The 19,733-nt window shown below is 46.0% G+C and overlaps 1 protein-coding gene and 1 long non-coding RNA gene across 2 annotated transcripts; one reads left to right on the top strand and one right to left on the bottom strand.

Annotated features, from left to right (window-relative positions):
* Nucleotides 1–2,339: 2,339 nt before the first annotated feature.
* On the top strand, nucleotides 2,340–4,641 carry LOC119342075. The gene is made up of 4 exons (XR_005165370.1): nucleotides 2,340–2,520; nucleotides 2,627–2,708; nucleotides 3,265–3,513; nucleotides 4,404–4,641. It is a non-coding gene; the product is annotated as an uncharacterized LOC119342075 (long non-coding RNA).
* Nucleotides 4,642–7,230: 2,589 nt separating this feature from the next.
* Nucleotides 7,231–8,727, bottom strand: LOC119337107. The gene has a single exon (XM_037609218.1). The coding sequence runs from the start codon at nucleotides 8,725–8,727 to the stop codon at nucleotides 7,357–7,359; it is 1,371 nt and encodes a 456-aa protein (XP_037465115.1). The 3' UTR covers nucleotides 7,231–7,356.
* Between the last annotated feature and the right edge of the window lie 11,006 nt (nucleotides 8,728–19,733).

The following is a 19,733-nucleotide window of genomic DNA, read 5'->3' on the forward strand; positions in this document are numbered from 1 at the left end:
CAATTTGAAAGCATCTAGCGCTTGATCTTTCGTCTTCAGGAGCACTACCCACATGTATCTGCTGTGATCATCTACAAGCAATAGGAAATACCTTTTGCCTGCAGGTGTAGCTGGTGAGATTGGGCCACACAAGTCTCCATGAACTAACACCAAAGGCTTCTTTGCTCTGTAAGAAGTTGCTTTTGGGAATGATGCACGCCTCTGCTTGCTGATGAGGCATCCATCACAGATTTGATCAATGTGATCAATACATGGTAACCCCTTTACCATCCCTTTTCTTGCTAACTCCCTAAGTGCCTTGAAGTTTAAGTGTCCATATCTCGCGTGCCACTTCCATGCTTCATCACCAGTACTAGCTTTCAGACACACGGGCTTAGCCATAATCAGATCTAGGATATAGAGTCTATTCCGTGTTCGCTTCACATTTGCCAACAACTTCCTCTCAGTATCGAAGATCTGAAGATAATCATCCTCAATTATCATCTTGCAGCCACGTTCAGACAATTGACCAATACTTATAATGTTACTCTTCAGAGCTGGTATGAAATACACATTGGTTAGTGCCCTATGCTCCCCATTTTTGCATTGGAAGAGCACAGTACCTAGGCCGTGTATTTTCACTGTCGATCCATCCCCAAACTTTACTCTTCCAGTAACACTTGGATCAATTTTACTGAATTTTTGTTCACAGCCACACATATGGTTGCTTGCTCCTGTGTCTAGGTACCAACTTCCAGTTTCTCTGTTTTCGTTACAGACCTGGAGCTGTACCTTGTCTTCAATCAGAAAAACTTCACTTTGATGTTTTTCTTCTCCATGTGACAAAGAACATGTTTGCATCATAAGCAGGGCTGGGCCATCATCACCCCCATCTTGCTGAGCAAGAAGTGCTCTCTGTTTCTTAGGCTGCATGCAATCTCTTTTAAAATGCCCTTTCCTACCACAGTTGTGGCATTTGACTTTCCTAATGTCAAATTTCCAGTCGCTCTTCTGTGAATCACTGGACTGCCCTTCAGTTTTTGGCTTCCCCTGTTCACTGTTCTTCCTTGAGCTACTGCTAGCTCGATCACCTCCTTTCTTCTTCTCCTCATACTTCTGCCATTGTGACCTTGAGAACATCAAGTGTTCCCCTTCTTGTGGATCACCAAATCTCATACGAACACGCTCATCATATGCCTTGTATCGCCCAATTAAGTCCTCCACAGAAAGTGTGTTTAACGGAACACATTGCTCTATTGAAGTCACAATTTGCATATACCTTGCAGGAGCAGCCTGAAGAAATTTCTGAACTGACCGCAGTTCAGTGACCATGTCACCAAGTGTCCGCAGCTTGGCGACCAGGGTGTTCAGCCGTGCTGCGAAGTCGTCGACGGCCTCGGCGTCACCCATCTTGAGCTGCTCGAACTCAAGCCTCATCGCCTGAAGGCTCGCCTGCTGCACGCGGTCGTGACCGACGTGCGCTGCGCGGATGGTTTCCCACGCCGCCTTTGCCGAGTCCTTGCCAGCGAGGGACGGCATGAAGGAATCCGGCACGCTCTGGTAGATGGCGTACAGGGCCTCTCGATCTACCTCATAATCCACGGCCGTCCGCTCCACCGCCTCCCAAATGCGCGCTGACTGCATCGCCACCCTCATCTTTATCACCCAGATGGAGTAGTTCGTCTTCGTCAGCTGCGGCCACACGAGCGGCCCGCGCGGCCGCCCGCTCTGCGCTACCGACACCGCCAACGGTAGCAGCTCGCTGCTGCCGGCAGTCTTCGCATCCGCCTTGTCAGCAGCCCCCTTCCCCGCATCAGCCAACGCCTTGGCGGCTTCCGCCTCGGCGGCTTCCGCCTCCTCCTGCGGCGTCGGCGCCATCTCCTTCTCCTAGCTCCTAACTTCGGCTCTGGTGCCAAATGACAGGCCCAAAGTCTCGCTCGTCTCCCTTTCTAACGGTGGACACACACGGGACTCGGATCTTGGGTCGTCGGAGAAGAATCAGCAGCAGGAAATCAACCGGAGAAGGATGCACACCAGGTACTCGATGGTTTCCCCCCAGCACTAACTTTGTGCTGAGTTCGTTTTTGTTATTTTTTGGTTTATGACTGAAGTGAGGAGAAGCTACACACTGCTCTCTCCTTTACAGCCTCACGCTCACTGCGTGTGTCCAGGTCATGCAGTACAGCACGACACTATCACCTTGCCCATGCCTGCTATACGTGTGCAGAGCATGTCAACAGTGCCCAGGACATGAGCTACACCTATGCTACATGCCCTGCTTTATTTGTTACAGTTTTACACAAGTGAAAACCCCAAGCTAAATTACAGAGGACAAGAATAACTCGCTGTCAGCCCCAACCAATAGGTGCTCGACGCCTCTCCTCGGGACCGCAGCGGTATTCTTCGACGGCTCTCTATCCCTCCACCTCCTGCACCATGTATCGGCCTTCTGCCCTTTCTTGAAGCTCCTTCTCATCCAAGTGGTCACCTGATGCTGCCGAGTGGACCACGCTCACTCGCGCCTTCGCCCGCCAGTACCAGGTTTGGTCGCCACCTCCTTTGCACAATTCGTCGAGCAGGTCATCTGTGTGGCGTATGTGTGCTGTTGTAATGGATGGTGGGCTTTTTTCTGGTGGTTGGGGTGCAGGATTTGCTCGTGTGTTTCAAGTTGAATACTGGGGAGATGGAGGAGATGTGCCATGGCAGGCTACTGTGGTGGTGAGATTCAGGTTGTACATCGAGGCCAATGGCCATGGTTGTTTGCATGTCTGTTTAGGTCTATTTTTTATATGGTTGTTGAAAAATAAAGCCAAGCCTATTAGTTTTGAAAATAAGTCAAGCCTATGTGTTGAAAAATAGTTTGATTAACTAGCGAATGGACATTTGGTGCCAGTGAGGTGAGCTAGCTGACTTGTGTTGATGCATGTATGTTTGGTCAAGGCTAGCTTATTGCAGCAGTTGGCACTATAGTGCAGAGAAGAGACACTGTGTCAGCGTGTGTAATCAGGATCGGGATGTGTACTTCATACTACTGTAGAGCTTAACTAGATGTCCCTGCCAAGCAAAGCAATTAACATTGAAGAGGCCCTCCATTCATGGAGTACGTACATTCCTGGTTATTTTTCCTTCAGTTTTGGTTTGTAGATGTAATTGTAAGTTTTGCAATCTCGCTTTTGCTTTTCTTATTATTTTGTAGTTCTGGAACATTTAACTCATGTGCCTAAGGTTGATGCAGCCACTGTCATGTTAACATCATGTCCTGTGTGTTCTTTCTCAAATATGTAGAGCGGGGGCTTCTTGTTATACTTAAATGCACTATGCTATCATGCATGTCTAAGTCGCGGGCCTATCTGAAGAGCAATAATATAAAGCTTTTGAGCTTAGGCACATGAATCAAGCCCCCAGAATCCGATGGTCTACTGAGCCAGTTTTAAGTTGGTGAGGAAGGGTGGAGCAGTGAACCTTGCCACACAACGGCACCCCCTTCGCCTGATGACCTTTTCCGATCACGATGACCTCCTGTCGCTGCTGAAGGTGTTTTGTTTCTTCTCTTTTCATCTGCAGACTGCAGAGTATCTTGTTTGTTCAATTCTGATAAAAAAACTAGATGTTCTAGTCAAAGCAGTACTGCAGTCATGCAGTACTTGTTGCAGTATTACGTTTATCTGTTTCTGGATGAGATACTTTCAAAGTTGATTTATAGTGAAAATGGGAGAGTTGTAGATAATTTTCTGTACTTCCAGTGTACTTTATTATTAATTCTTAGTATAAGAGTATCTAAGGGGCACAATTGGCTTGAATTCATATAGGCAGAGATGTTTCTATAATTAATTACAGTCAAATCATTTGCACAGAGAAAAATACTTCAACATTAGACAATATGATTAGACAATATGCCAGGCGTCCTCCTTTCTAGCTTTTGGCTTTCCCTGTACTAGCTTTGCTCTTTGGGTCCTCAGCTTTTGAGACCTTGATGCTTTTGAGAATGTACGACAAACTTGGTTTCGTTATAGCAATCTTAGTCTAAACATAGCACATGTTTCTGGACATAGGATTGTTACAATGAATTAGAATAATGTCATGTCCTTTGAATTATATGAATGTTACAAGTAATTCGAAAAGCATGATGTGATCTGAACCGCTGCAAACTTATAATGAAATTGAAATCAGTGTGGTTTATTGGTAGATTATTCCTTTTGTACACAGAGCAACGTGTAGTACTGTATATCATTTGGAGTGTGTTCCTGCTGATTCATATTACCCTGGAAATTGCATGTGAAGGATCAAAAGATGAATACGTAGTTATACTGTTAGATAGCAGCTAACCAGCCAATTAGAACATCTTAGTTTTTTAACTGTATCCACAATTAAATTTCAACTGTATATATTTAATCTCCCTTACAACTTATCTAATCATTTCTTAGGAATTGGAAACAGTACTGGAGGAATTGTGATCTATGTCAAGGGTGATGATGTCTATGGAAATGATTGTTGAGCGTTATGATATATATGGGATGAAGGGTGACGAGTCTAATGTCTTTCGTCAAGACATGCAACAAAGTGAAGTTATGAAGTTCTGGTCAATTTAGCTTATGCATAATGCTTGGACCATTAGATCTTAGTTACTATTTTATTTTGCATTTCAAACTTCCCAGATAGATCACGGTGATCAATGTAATTTTGATGCAACTCTTCTGATATTCTGAAAGGTGTGCTAAATATAATAGTTTATGTTTCTTGGTCATCTGTGGGTTGTGCAATTATGAAGATATATTTGAAATGGAAAGCAATCCTTGAAGGGTGACTAATGGCCTACCATGGAACAAGCCTCACAACTACACAATATTGCCAATGGAAACTTCACACCATCGGTGAATCTATGTTTGAGGGTGTCGTTTGGCCTCTCAACTAAAGGAATCCCCGTAGGGGTGTATACACAGTCAGCAGTCATACTAGTTGACAGGTTGGTTCTCCTCTCGGCTATAATGAACCCGGAGGGTCAAATATATACCGTCAACTATTACAAAAGTCGAAGAAAAGTAATAACTGTCAGAAAATAAATACCCGACGGGGAACCCTCAGCTGTAAGTGTCGTCAAGTTTCTCTAAGTCAGCTGGTGACCAAAACATGTCCGACGGCTCACCGTCGGAGAAGGTATTACCCTACAATACCGTCGGCTATTACGGTAATGGCCGACCAAGCATAGCCGATGGGAGATTGCCGACGGTGTACCGTCAGTTATACAGAAATCCGACGGTGAGCAAAAATATCCGACGGTAATTTGACCCTCGGTTATAGTGGGAAATCTAGTAGTGCATGTGGGGCCAACCCATCAGTTTTCATGTTAGTCGCGGCTCGCAACTCGTTTAGTGCAATATGTTACTCACTTGGCGCAGAAGTGGTGGCTTTCTGTTATTTTTTACAAAATCGGTGGTAAAGTAGCACCCTAGCCATAAATGTGGTGGTTTTCAGCACTTTACTCTTTTGATTTGCAGTACTGATTCTAAACCAAATATAGATCCATTAACTACCTATTTTGTTTTGTTAAAAATTGTCTCATATATAATAGTGCAAGTACATTTCATTATTGCCCAAGTGAATATGTGTTTCCCACATTGACAAATATCAGACTCATCCAGCTCCTTAGACGCAATGACGTATGTGAATATGTGTTTTCCACATAGACAAATGTCAAATTTATTAGCTCCTTTTTCTGAAGGAAAACTTCAACTTTATTAATTAGAAATAATCGTTACACCGCCCGTAAGAGTGAGCCACCTCGAACCAATCCCTAGTTTCCGAAAAATTTGCTAGCCTAGCAATTTCATGAGCCATCTTATTTGCTTCCCTATTACAATGTTCAAAACTAATAAGAGAAAAATTATAAGCCAAAATAACAATCATCGAAGACTGCAACCGCTGCTCCTGCCGAGTGTCCTCCATATTCTTCATTGTGTCAATCACTTTCATATTGTCTGAGTTAATAACAAGATGATTGCATACCGCCTTTTGTGCAAGTAATAACCCAAACTTCAGAGCCACAACTTATGCTGCTAATACATCTGCACAACAATCAATCTTACAATTTCCACCAATAATGAACCTGTCTTTGTCATCTCTAAGGACCACCCCAACAATACCGTGAAGCAAATCATGATCAAACGAGGCATCAACATTTAGCTTCACAAAACCCCTAGGAGGACAGCTCCATCCCGCTATTTTAATAGATGCCTTAGGGGAGTAGGCATTAACATAGTTTGTCGTTATGGCAAGAGCCCCCATCGAAGTTTGGTTAGCATCTTGAAACTTTCCTTCATGAACTAGTTTACGTCTATCCCACCGATCAATTCATGCATGTTCTGGATGCCCATTAAAGATAATTCCCGATCTTGCATAAAGAGTAAGAATTCTAGTACTGCCTCTCCCGCATGGTCAACAACACAAACTTTACTGATCACCTCGTATAAACCTAATTTGCCCCATACTTCTTTCCCCTTCTGACACCGGAACAAGACGTGTTTTTGTATCTTCTGTAGCATTCGAGCATGATGGGCAGATGGGCGAAACCTTCAAATGTCTATTAGCAAGTGTAACTCGACACGGGAGGGTTCCATGTAGTGCACGCCAGATAAAGATTTATACCTTTGCGGGACAGGATAACTTCCAAATCTTTTCCCAAATAGGATTGGCATTGGTTCTACCCTTCCCATTTGCATGTTGCAATTTTTCCCATGTTGTTTGTTCCATTCTTCCAAATAAGCCGAACGAACAGTGAACATGTCACTTTTTGTATAACTCCAAACAATGAAATCTGGCATATTATACATGGGAAGTGGAATTGCGAGCACCCTTTGTGAATCAATTGGCCACAACGTCTGTCTCGCCAGATCTTCATCCCATGAATCCGTGATTGGGTCAATAAGATCACACACCTTTGACAGAAGTTGCCTCCTTGTAGGAGTTATAATCTTCCTATTCGCAAAATTTGGGATCCAAGCGTCTTTCCAAATATCAATATTTTGTCCATTTCCAACTCACCAGATATAATCACTTTTTAGAGAATTTACGCCCGCCATAATACTTTGCCAAGTAAAAAAGGACTCCTGTTTTAGACTTGCATTCATTAGATCCCCCTCAGAAAAATATTTTGCTTTCAAGATAGTAAATCATCAGCTCCTTAGTTGCAAATACATATGTTAATAGACTTGCCACGTACAACCATCATACGTACACCCATGTCACAACTCCCATAAGACATCTACACTTCTATGCAACGTTTTACAACTGAAATAACTAGTATTAATCAAATAAAAATATCAGCAGATGGAAATTTACTATATCACAAACGATTTTGCTGAAATTCGTAAAAAAAACTACCTATTCGTACAATGGAAAGTTCATCACTGTAAGACTGGGTGTTATCCATATGGGACTGGGCCAGCTGCACCAAAGAGGGGATACAATTTCTTGCGTACTGTCATCGTCCAAGTTGAGAACACCTATGTCCCGAGGATTCGTCTTATACTTCCAACTATATTCCTCATCATCTGCGAAATAGACATGATTTTCCTTCAGTTGCGGATATTCTTCAGCACTAAGGTACTGCGACTGGTTACGCCCAAGAAACAACACGTGATGATGCAAGCCATTTATTTCCACAAGCGCTTTTGCTGCCATATCAACTTTGTATAACAAGATTTTTCTAGTTTTACCTATGAGGTCCTCATAACCCGCATCTATGAGTTCATTCTCCCTGCAGACTAGCAGCAAACGGTCCCACGGTGCCTGAACAACATACCACATGTCCCAACTAATGTAATTGTCAATCCCATCTATGATTATGCTCCAGGTGCTGGAAGGGCCACTGAGATCAAACGCATCAATTCTTCCAGTTCTCGTGAATGCATACAATAAATCATGCATGTAGATGCATTCTTTATAGTCACAACCCGGCGGCAGCAAGGTCCACTTACAATCTCCTATCTTTGCAAACGAAAGCTCACCATCTGGACCGTGGATGAGAACCACAATGTAGCTTCCTGCCGACGGATCCGGAAAGATAAATGCCCTGACATAGAGGTGGTCACGAAGCTCGTCGGGAGCATGGGTTAACATTTTGGGATCAACCAGTTTGGAGCCTGACTCCGCACAGTACACTTGCTCGGGCAATCCATATTTAACAATTGTACCTGCATCATCAAAGATTGGCTCTACATAATCGATGGTGATCACCGGCGGGAGAGCAATCTGTTGACCAGTGATCGGATTGATAAGGTGGAGCTCAGACTTGTCATCTGCGGTAACTAGCCAACCATGCGAGGACCCAATCAGATACCTACTGCGGATGGGCGGATCCGGGAGAGTTAGATTGTAGACCCTCTTCTCCGCAAGACTGTAGAGACAAGCGACGTTCTCACCAGCAGATTCAGAAGTGTAGAGGAGGCAAGGCGTCTGAGGCCGTTTGTACTGCTCAAGCTCGTTGCATAGGCTTGTATACGCAGAGCGCCAGGAGGTGCTGACAGAGGCCGCACGCATGAGGTCAGGTATCTCCAGGAGTGAAAATATTTCCATCAATACATCCTGCGGCAGCTCCGGCAAATTTCTCACCGCAGTTTCAGTTTCCATCAGTGGTGAGACCTTTCTGAATTTCCCCAGTGAATCGGGAGAAAGAGCCAGGAACTTGGGCAAAATTCTCAGGCCAAAATGTGCAAAGCTCACTATCCTGGCTACGCTACAGCAGGCCTCCATTGGAGCAATTGCAAAACTCGGTCTTGTGGGAGAAGAGATGCTTCAGCGGCAAACCAACGGGACTTGCCTTGCGTCTAATCTGAGAAGAAGCACACCGTCCTGGCTGCACTTATATAGAGAAGCCTGTCCAAGTCCAACCTCACCTGTGCTCCGATTAGAAGAAGGGGTCCGGATTCGATTAGAGGAAGCGGCTGGAAAAGATCCGAAATTCGAATCCGAGCAGTTACCAAGGGTTCCCGTCGATTGCTCCACTGCGCCTTGGAAGGATGCCGGCCACACACCCCAACGACCAGAGAGGCCCGGAGAACCAGGAGTAGTTGGCAGTGGAAGGTGGCGGCGAGACGGAGCTTGGCCGCTCCGCCGTCTTTGTCGCGGGCGGCGGCGCTATGGAGGCAGGCAGGCTTGTGTCCGTTTGCAGAGGTGAGCGGAGGGGCGTCTGTTTTGCAACCGAGCGCCGTGTGCTCCGCGCGAGCGATCGATTCATTTTTAATATATATTTTGAAAATATTATCCAACGAACGTTCACCAGGAGATAAACCCAAATGATCACACGGATCTCGATACAAAGGTTTTTTCTCTTCCAGGTTTTCATTGGTCTTTCTATTCCTTCTTCGTTTTTATTTCTTTCTTTTTCAATTTTCACTGTTTTTAGCTTTTCTTTCTTTCTTCATTTTTATCTATCTCTTTTTTGTTTTTTAATCAGTTTTTTTATGTTTCTTTGTCTGATTTTCTCGGTTTCCATTCTTTTTCATTGGTTTGTTTTGTTTTTTCTTTTTACTAGATTTCTTTGGTTTCTTTGTTTCTTTTATTCTCATCGGTTGCTCTCATCGGTTTTCACTGTTTTTCCATTCTTTTGCACTTGTTTCTTCAGTTTCTTTTATGTTTTCATTTTTCTTTGATTTCCTTTGTTTTTTTTGTTTTCATTGTTCTTTAATTTTCCTTTGTTTTTTTTCGTTCAACAATTTTTATATACATCAAGAAATATTTTTCTAATGCATGATTAACATTTTTCAAATACAAGTTTAAAAAATTTATTACATGGACAACATTGTTTTCATACAAATTTTTAACATTTTTCAACTTGATTGACAATGTTTGAATACAAGATTAATATTTTTGGAGTACATGCTAACCATTTTTATATACAAATTTTAATATTTTTCAAATCTTCAATTACATTTTCAAGTACCAGATCAATAGTTTTTAATACGTGGTCAACAATTTCGCTATACATACTTAACATGTTTTTCTCAAATGCTTGATTATTGTTTTAAAATAAAATTTAAACATTTTTAATACATGGTCAACATTTTTTCTATACACATTTATGATTTTTCAAATACAAGTTTAATTTTTGTAATACCTGGGGGAAAAATCTATACGCATTTAGCATTTTTTAAATACATGATCAACATTCTTCTGTGCAAATTTAATATTTTTTAATACATGGTCAACATTTTATTCAAAAGCTTGATTAACATTTTTAAATACATGATCAACTTTTTTGACCCACTTTGAATAGGTTTTTATACATTTTTCGTATACATGGTTAATATGTTTCCTATACAGATTTAACATTTTTCAATCGGCGGCTGCTACAAATCACCCGAATGATATTCCTAGAAAATCATCCGGCTAGTTAGCCGTCCGATATAGCAATGTGGTCGTCGATCTCAGCAAGTCAACTTGGCGTCTTCCCTTCTCTGAAACCATCCACCACGTGATTCAGTTCAGCACCCCACATCTCATCTGAAGACGGTAACACCGGGAGCCACCGGAGGGCTGCTCCATGGCAACAGTGAGCGCGACGTCTCCAACGAAGCTTCATTGCAGCTCCGGCGACCGCTGCAACGCAACACCAGGAGCCACCGGAGGACTGCTCCATGGCAACACCGAGCGCGATGTCTCCGGCGAAGCTTCGTTGCAACTCCGGCATCCGCTACAACGCAGCACTGGGAGCCACTGGAGGTCTGGTCCATGGAAACACCAATCACGACGTCTCCCGCGAAGGTTCATTGCAACTCTGACGACCGCTTCATTGCAGCTCCGACAAAGATTCTAGCCCCGACGGGGTCCATTCCAACCCCATCGCAGCTCCAACTACCGGGCGGCGCTCCAATGCAACTCCGACCGCAAGAAAAAAAATCCAACGCTGCACCTTCTGCATGCGGCGTGTTAGGAAATAAACCATGAGTGTGTCATGGTGTATGAGTCTAGGTCGAGTCCGAGCGCCGGTGCATTGCCGCTTTCGCGTCAAGAGCGAGTTGAGCCGGTTGTGGCTAGGCCTGCGATCGTATGTCAACGGACGTATAGGATCAGCGGGCGCAGCGGAAGCAAGGTGGCGTCCAGGTCGTGCGTGCGCGGGCGCTGGAGATCGTAGGCTGTTGCTGGTGTAGTGCGTCCAGGTTGTTAGCGTACGTGCGGGCAGCCGTATACCTAGGAGTTAGTGGTTAGTGCATGCGTGGACTTAGTGCCCATCTGGCCGTGTGTGGGTCTCCTGTATATAAGACACTATACTCATGTTTGTTTGGTTTTGTGCCAGCTAGTTGGATAATGGAAAACGGCGTCTGTGCGCCGAGGCGTTTGAGCGCCGGGAAAATCCACTGATGTCTCCTTTTTCTTCTACCTTTGTTCGTGCGAGTGAGAGAGAGCGAGAGGGAGCTAGGCACCGGTGCAAGGAGCAAGCTAGGGCTCGGCGCCAATATTTGGTATCATGAGCTGGTTCATCTTGGGTGTCGTTCTCCTTGCCGGAGGCGTACCGGCGGCGGCGGAGTTCGCCGGAGGCTGCGCGATGCTCCGGGCCGTGTGTCGGTCTATGGAGGTGCGCGGCGCGGCGAGGAGGCCGTGGTGGATACGGCAGCACGGTGAGGAGGCCACGGAGGACCTGCGTGGTGGCGGCTTCAACGACACACATCGGCATGGTGGCATGGAGGTGATGCATTGCGGTTGAGGCCGCAGCGATGCAGGGCAATAAGCCATGGCGGCGAGCCGGGCGCGACCGGTGCGTGTTATAGGTGCGCACTGGACGCGTCGGGCGCGTCGGGACCGCGGGCGCACATACGAGCATGCGGTTTACGTTGGAGGAGGCTTATGTCGTTGTTGTGCTCGAGTCCGTGCTCGAGTTCAGCTACATCCTTCCGGCGTTTATCGCTCGTGGCTGCCATGGCGGACGTGGAGGCGGCGCGCGGTGAGCGTCTGGTGCGGTCGAGCTCATCGGGCGCGTCGGGTGCACGGGGGACGTGCGAGACGCACTGGTGTGCTCGGACTCATCGGGTGCGTCGGGTGCGCGCGGGACGTATGGGACGCACTGGTGCGGTCAGCATCGTCGGGCGCGTAGGGTGCGTGCGGGACGTGCGGGGCACAGAGGGACGCCAGGCGTGTATCGCCGGCGGAGAATAAGCTCGGTGTATGTCGCCGGGGTCGTGACGGAGCACGGTGTGACCGGCGTTAGTGCGCCAGGTTGGGTCCATGGCGGTGCAACCGGCGTCGATGCGCCGGGTCGGGTCCGCGGGCTGGGTCACGGCCGTGACGACGACAATGACAGGAGTTGCAACAACTCCGGCGACGACGATGTCGTGGTTTAGGGAGAGTATGTTAGGAAATAAACCACGAGTGTGTCATGGTGTATGAGTCTAGGTCGAGTCCGAGCACCGGTGCGTTGCCGCGTTCGCGTCAAGAGCGAGTCGAGACGGTTGTGGCTAGGCCTGCGATCGTATGTCAACGGAGGTATAGGATCAGCGGGCGTAGCGGAAGCGAGGTGGCATCCAGGTCATGCATGCGCGCGCTGGAGATCGTAGGCTATTGCTGGTGTGGTGCGTCCAGGTTGTTAGAGCATCTCCAGCCGGCCCCCCAACAAGCCTCCCCAAGCCACCTTTTGGGCACCGGCGGGCAAAAAACGGCCCAGTCAGGCCCCCAGAGACCCGTTGTTTGCCGGATTTCGCGAAATTTATGACCGACACTACCAGCCCAAACCCAGCCCCCCGGGGGGCAATTGGGGACGCCGGCGCCACTTTTTCCCCTCGTGTGGCCCACCCGCAGCCACAACTCCCCCACGCTCTCTCTTCCCCGTCGCTTTCTCCTCGAGCCCCACCTTCTCTCTCCCCATCCGCTTCTCTCTCCCCGCCCGCGTCCCGGCCGCCTGACCCCGCCTCGGTGCCTCCCCGCCGCAGCTCCGGCCCACAGCGCCCGGCCTTCCGCGCCGCCCCGCCAGCCCTCTACGGCCGCGCGCCCGCGTCGGACCGCCGCACCTGGCCTCCCGCACCGCGCCGCCCCGCCAGACGGAGAGCTCGCGGGCTTGGCCAGGCTGCGCTCGAGCTTGTGCGCGTTCCTCGTGGCGCTCCTGCGCGCGGTCCGCTCCGCTCCAGTCCCATTCCCGGCGCACTTCGAGGCCCCACTTCTCCTCCCCTTCGCCTCCCGGTCGGCCGGAGCTGCGGCCAGATCAGGGGCGACGGCGATGACAGTAACGGGCTATCGAAGGCGGAGCTGAGGTGGCTTGGCGTTGTCCAGGCGAAGGCTGCAGTCGACGACGAGGAGGAGGCGCTCTGCCCCATCTGCCTCGACGCCATGGAGCCGGGCCGCGTCGTGCGCGTCCTCCCCAGCTGCAACCACGCCTTCCACCAGGACTACGTCGATCGGTGGCTGGCCATCTCGCCTGGGTGGCCGCCCTGCTCAGCCGCTCGGGCCGCACGGTCGAGCTCATCCGGTCGGACAGCGCCATGTCCGCCTCATGCAGGACCATGGTGCGCGCGCTCTCGTGCTTGCCTGTGCGTGGCAAGGAGGACGGCGGCGAGTTCGCGTGCAAGTCCAACCCCAAGCGCAAGCTGCTGGCGCGAGTTGGTGCTGCCGCGCGCGCTGCTGTGCTGTTGCCGGTGCTCATCAAGGCGGGCGAGCGACGGGGCATGGCGAGTCGCGCGAGATGGCGAGGAGTGCGGCGGGATCATCGTGGCGTCTTCCTCGCCTCGCCGTGGAGCTAGTGGGGGGCACAACGAGTGGGAAATTTTTGCCCCCCCAGGCCAAAAATTTCGCCGGCAGCCCCCCAGGCGGCGAAAAATATGCCTCCTGGGGAGGCCAACGGCTAGAGATGCTCTTAGCGTACGTGCGGGCGGCCGTATACCTAGGAGTTAGTGGTTAGTGCATGCGTGGAGTTAGTGCCTATCTGGCCGTGTGTGGGTCTCCTGTATATAACACACTGTACTCATGTTTGTTTGGTTTTCTGCCAGCTAGTTGGATAATGGAAAACGGCGTCTGTGCGCCGAGGCGTTTGAGCGCCGGGAAAATCCACTGATGTCTCCTCTTTCTTCTACCTTCGTTCGTGCGAGTGAGAGAGAGCGAGAGGGAGCTAGGCACCGGCGCAAGGAGCAAGCTAGGGCTCGGCGCCAACACGGCGTTGCAGCACCAGCGGCGCCCGCCTCCAGCCTTCATGTTGCCTTGCAACAATGGCGGTGAGCAGCTCAACCTCCCTCCTGCATGCTGCATTACAGCACCGGCGACGAGTGGCGCCCGCCCCCGGTCTTCGTGCTGCGATGCAACACCGGCGGTGGAGCTACGCTTGTGGCCGGTGCGCCCATGACGAGCAACACACAGCTCCTTCGCGCTCGCAGCAATGGTGGTGCGCCCCATGGCGAGGAGCACACAGCTCATGGTCGCGTCACCCTCGCTCGCAGCAAGAACCTCTATTTGGGCGGGGTGTAGCTGCTGGTGGTGGCGGTTGTCCATCAGCAGCGGCGGCAGCTGGTGGTTGGTGGTCAGCAGCGGCGGCTAGTGGTTGGTGTCGCCATGGGCATCTCTCCCTCTCAGATGCAACGGAAGAGAAGGTGGGGACAGGAAAAAAGATGAGGGGAGAACGAGTGGAGGAGTAGCCGCGTGAAGGAGATAAGGCTCGAGGGAAAAGCGGTGGGCTCTCTCGCTCAAGGACACGTGTCGCGCAGGGCACCATGTTTACGTGAAGCTGTTTTCAGCCGGTTGATTTTAAACGTTTTTCTTTTTCAATCGCATGATAAATATTTTTCAAAATATTATGTAAAGTATATTTTTGTAAAATATATGTTTAGAATTTTTGAAAGTGTAAAAAAGTAAAATAAATAAACAAAATGTGAAAAAACAGAACATGAAAACAAGGTTGTGGCCTCCAGCGAACTTGGGTCGGCCCATCTCGAGCTGCCTTACGCGGAGGTTCCCTCTGTGCGTCCCACAACACAAGAACAGTTTTCTTAACCACTACATCTGGTAAGTGCCTCATGACTACAAGGGTCGCCAAAGTTTTAAGACCAATCCATGCGATCTATTTATTAGATTTGCGAATTATCTCAAAACAATTTGGAAAAGTTAATTTTTTTAACAAAAAGAGTTCATCAAATTTCGAAAAAAGCTTACGAATTTTAAAAAATGGTTCATTGATGTTTAAAAAAAGTTCATCCATTTTCAAAAAGGTTCATCAAATTTGAAAGAAAAGTTCATTGATTAGAAAAAAGTTCATCAAATTTGGAAAAAGTTCATTCATCTTCTTCAAAAAAAGTTCATCGGATGTGAAAAAATTTCATCGAAATTGAAACAAAAGTTCATCGCATTTGAAAAAGTTCATCAAATTTGAAAAAAAGTTCATCGAATTTGAAAAAAGTTCATCCCATTTGAAAAAAAGTTCATTAAATTTGAAAAAAGTTCATCGAATATGAAAATAATTCAACGAATTTGGAAAAAGTTAATCGAATATGAAAAAAACATTATCAAATATGGAAAAATAGTTCATCGTGTTTGAAAAAAAGTTCATCGAATTTGAAAAAACATGAATTTTGAAAAAGTTCATCGAATTTAAAAAAAAATGTGCATTCCAATGTGGAAAATAGTTCAACAAAATTGAAAAGGAGTTCAGTGAATTGGAAAAAACTTCGTCAATTTTGAAAATAACCATCGATTTGAAACGAGTTCACGCATTAAAGAAACAGGAAAAGGATCTGGGCCCTGGATATGTCAAGGCGGCCTCTTCTTGCGTGAAACTACGGCCAGACCGAAGCGCGAGAAGCTTCTGGGCTTTTTTTTAGGAAGCTTCTGGGCTTTTTGCGTCCTATGGTTTTGAAATTTCCTTATGGGGTCACGCCTAATAATATCTGAACATCCAACGCGCTCGTATTGGGTTACTGCAGGTATTGGTAGCTTGCGAAACACAAAAGCTTACAACTATTTCTTGGTGTTATTTGCCAAGTAAATATTGAGCTGGGGATGAATAACAATGGTTTTGTGCCAGAGCAGAGCACGTACAAACGTTGACAGATCTGATGTTGTGTGCAAGGGAAGACGGCTTGAATTAGTGCTACACATGATAAAAGAGATGAGAGCCAATTGTCTGATCTGACAACAAGCAACATGCTGATACATTTGCTTTGCCCATCGGTTTGAGGAAGCATTTACTGATTTTAAGCTGCACTGGGCGATAGATGTTTACTTCTGAAACTGTAGTTTCTTCACTTCCTTTGATTTAACTTGGTTGTCTGTTCATATTATATGTTGCACGGCTGCTTGCCCCTATACACGCTGGTGAGCTCAATCCAAATTCCTTCAATATGTGGACGGGGTTGATGCACCGAGACTGTATTTATTTTGTCCGAATCCCTAATTTGATATGCTGCTTTATTTAAATTCTAGAAGTCCCATTGTAAGCCTGACAAGGTATAGCATGCAAAAATAGTTTAATCGTTATCTAATCGTTGTTAGGTTTTCTCTTCTCTATTTGAAAGATATAATCTTGTGAGGATTGGTTGCCTCTGCCTTTTTTGTTGCCTGCTACAAATTGTGTATTGTTTTGTTCATAGTCTGTTGCATTTTGCACTTTGATTGGAATATGAAATATCTAGAATGGTTGAACAGTTAGTAACTACTAGCACTGCCATGGTAGACACACACGGTTCTGTTTTGGCCAAGTTGCTTAGAGCAGACAGTTTTGTTATTAATTTCCATGGGCTAATACCAATGCGATGTACATGTAACTTTTATGTCCGGCCAAGAGCTACCCTGGACGTCCTTACGGACTTGAGATCCATGACTAAGAGCGCTCCCAATGTATGTAGGTACTGCTCTGCCCATAAACAAGCTTATCAATGCCCAATTTCGATCTGTTTTCCATCCACGTATATTGTTCTCTCAATTAGTAATACAAATTAGTGTCTGCTTTCATTAAAATTAGGTAAAATTTGAAGTCTCAAAATCCAAAATAATTTCCGGAATATGCGAAATTTCCAAAATTTCACATATTCTTGTTTCCTAAATTAAAAATCTTGGACAGGATGATGATTTTCCTGATAGCAATTTCAATGACGAAAATGAAATACGAACTGTTAGGCTGATGCAATATTTCATTTTCTTCTTTGAAATTGCATCGTGCATTTCACTGATTTGGTTTTGCATGGATTTACACAAATATTTGCTTCCATTGAGCATCATGTGCAGAGGTAATTCTCCAATTGAAAGCAAGTTTGATTCTTTTTGAGAAATCAAAGAAGTTTATTTTGATCCAAATTCTACAATAGAATTTTGACCACTCTTTGTGTATCTACGAAGTGCCATATATTCGATCCATCATCTGATAAAAACTTTATAAGCCAAATGTTACATATTTAATATGTTTTTCAGGGATTAATGTCGCAACCCAGCGATTTCACACCAAAAGGGAACATAAGGGAGAGTCAGAAGCAAATTGACTGGGAGTTACGACATGTAAACTCTCAAATAGCATGCAAACTCAAAATTATTTTATCATGTCAATTGCAACACACGGTCTGTTTTGCACGTAGAATTTTCATGAACTGCGGATGTGTTTTGCAAATAGATATGGATACACGTCAAAGTTTCTCCTATTGTGACGCATGAGCATTGATGTTATGCTGGCTACAAATGATATGGGACCAGAAAGGAGCAATGTTGGAGTTGGGGAGCTAGGGTTTGGAGTTGGTGCAAGTCGTGACGATTGGAGGAAGGTGTTGAAGTACCATTCCTAATCTTGCCTAACACAAACAAATAGGTTTTGCTTGCTATCAGTGTTACTCCAGATTTATCTGCCCGACAACTTAATTCAAATTTGTTCGCAATATTATTTATTTTCATTTATTTTAAAGTTGAACAAAGTTGGCTTGGGATCACATCTCATGTTTCAAAATGGCATCCTGAAGAGACCTACCCTCAATCGATCCATGGAAAACGTCATGTTAAAACAAAGGACGGTTCACATAAGAAGGTCTTGAAATGCTTATCATTTTAGAGACGTGCTATTTTTTTCATCTCCTGTTGCAACACACGGGCATGTTTACTAGTCCTACGGCTATAGCATCATCCACAGAATTACTCTATATATAAGATCCAAAGCATCAACATCACACATAACATCATCTGAAGGAACATAACATCATCCACATATAAGTACCAACTAAAGCAACTACAGAACATGAAACCAACTATAAGGAAGAAGGTTGTCGGCCGACGAGCACCGCCCACCGCCGGAACCCGAAGTCCACCTACAAATAGCATCATCACTACAAAATGAAGAATCACAGCTGTTTAGCATGGCATTTTGTCTAGTTCTAAGTTTGCGGCTTTGAAAATGTTCTAACTGTGAAAAATTGCATCTTGAGAGTAGGGGACTTACAAAAAGAGGTGATCCATGGCTTGAGGTAGAAGTATGACCAGCATCACCACCTGGGTTATGAACTGGGTGGCAGGGTTCCGTGAAGCAGGATTACCATCACCAAGAGCAGAAGAACCACCACCTACGTTTGATCCGTGGTTGGATCCCTACATTGTATTCGAAAGAGACATTAAGGAGAGATCTGAAGCTATTTGCTAAAAAATGATAGGTAATTCTTGACTAGGTTGGCAATGTACGAATCGGAGTCCCGTCGCCACACACGTGCCAAGAATTCTTCGATCGTCAGCATTACTGGACCGGTCCAGGATTAGGTGGTGGTAGTCCCATTGGTGGAGCCCGAGTCTCATACATATTCTACACGTTAGCTGACAAAGCGAAGACGGAGGTCAAAAATAGTGAAACTCAAATTTTAGCTAGCTTGGATCTAAGTGGTGAAAACTAACTAACCTGCATTTGTTGGGCATGGTAGTTGTCGAGCAAAGTCCGTTTGGCATCGTGTTCTACCTCTTGACGATAAGCATCTAGATACCTAAAGTAGGCCTAAAATTTGACGCAATGGATCTAATCAGCATAGCGATGCAGGAAAGGAAAGTGTGAAAGAGGGTGAAAAGGAGAGATGCTTACCTCTTCCTCTCTGGACAGGCTAGGATGTGCCGGGGATGGGTTTGCCGCACTCGCGCCAGTGGTGGAAGTCTGGAGTTGTACGTAGCTGACGGTGGGCTGGATCACGCCATGAAGAACCCCAGAGCGGCCATGTGGCCTGCCGGGTCCGGACATAACCACCGCCGCCTGTCAGTCTCCGACCATGTGGGATCAGCTTCATCCAGATTCCGCTCACTAAATGCAGCCTTATAGTTTGTTAGTACCATGATCAGACTTGATTTTCAGGTTTTGGTGAGCACAAGCAATAAAAGGTAAAATGATGATCTGTTTTCACCCGCAAAAATATAATGATAATCTGTTTTGGGAGAATATGTTGATCCTCCCCGTCATTTCCTTACATACTACCATTTACAAGAAGGTGACACAGCAAAATAAACAGCAAAATAAAAGGTAAAATGGAAGTATGTAAGGAAATGTTGGCAAGCGGTACTCCTTGAGAATCAAAGACACCAACAGAAATGTGGCACAGCAAAATAAATAGCTCAGCGAATCAAATTATAATATGGTAACTAAAATTGCCCGTGTTTCTTTGAGTTTGGTGGTCTACCCGCATCAAAGTGCAGGTGACCTGAGGAGCAAATTTTTGTTTTGCAGTACTGATTCTGAACCAAATATAGATCCATTAACTACCTTTTTTATTTTCTTTAAGTTTGCCTTATATCTAACAGTGCAAGTACACTTCATTATTCCCATACAAAAAAAGTAAATATGT

The sequence above is a fragment of the Triticum dicoccoides genome, chromosome 7B (assembly GCF_002162155.2).
Source record: "Triticum dicoccoides isolate Atlit2015 ecotype Zavitan chromosome 7B, WEW_v2.0, whole genome shotgun sequence".
Taxonomy (NCBI): Eukaryota; Viridiplantae; Streptophyta; class Magnoliopsida; order Poales; family Poaceae; genus Triticum; species Triticum dicoccoides.

Excerpts from the sequence above, each read along its gene's own strand:
- LOC119337107 (XM_037609218.1), bottom strand. The coding sequence starts at position 8,727 with ATGGAGGCCTGCTGTAGCGTAGCCAGGATAGTGAGCTTTGCACATTTT.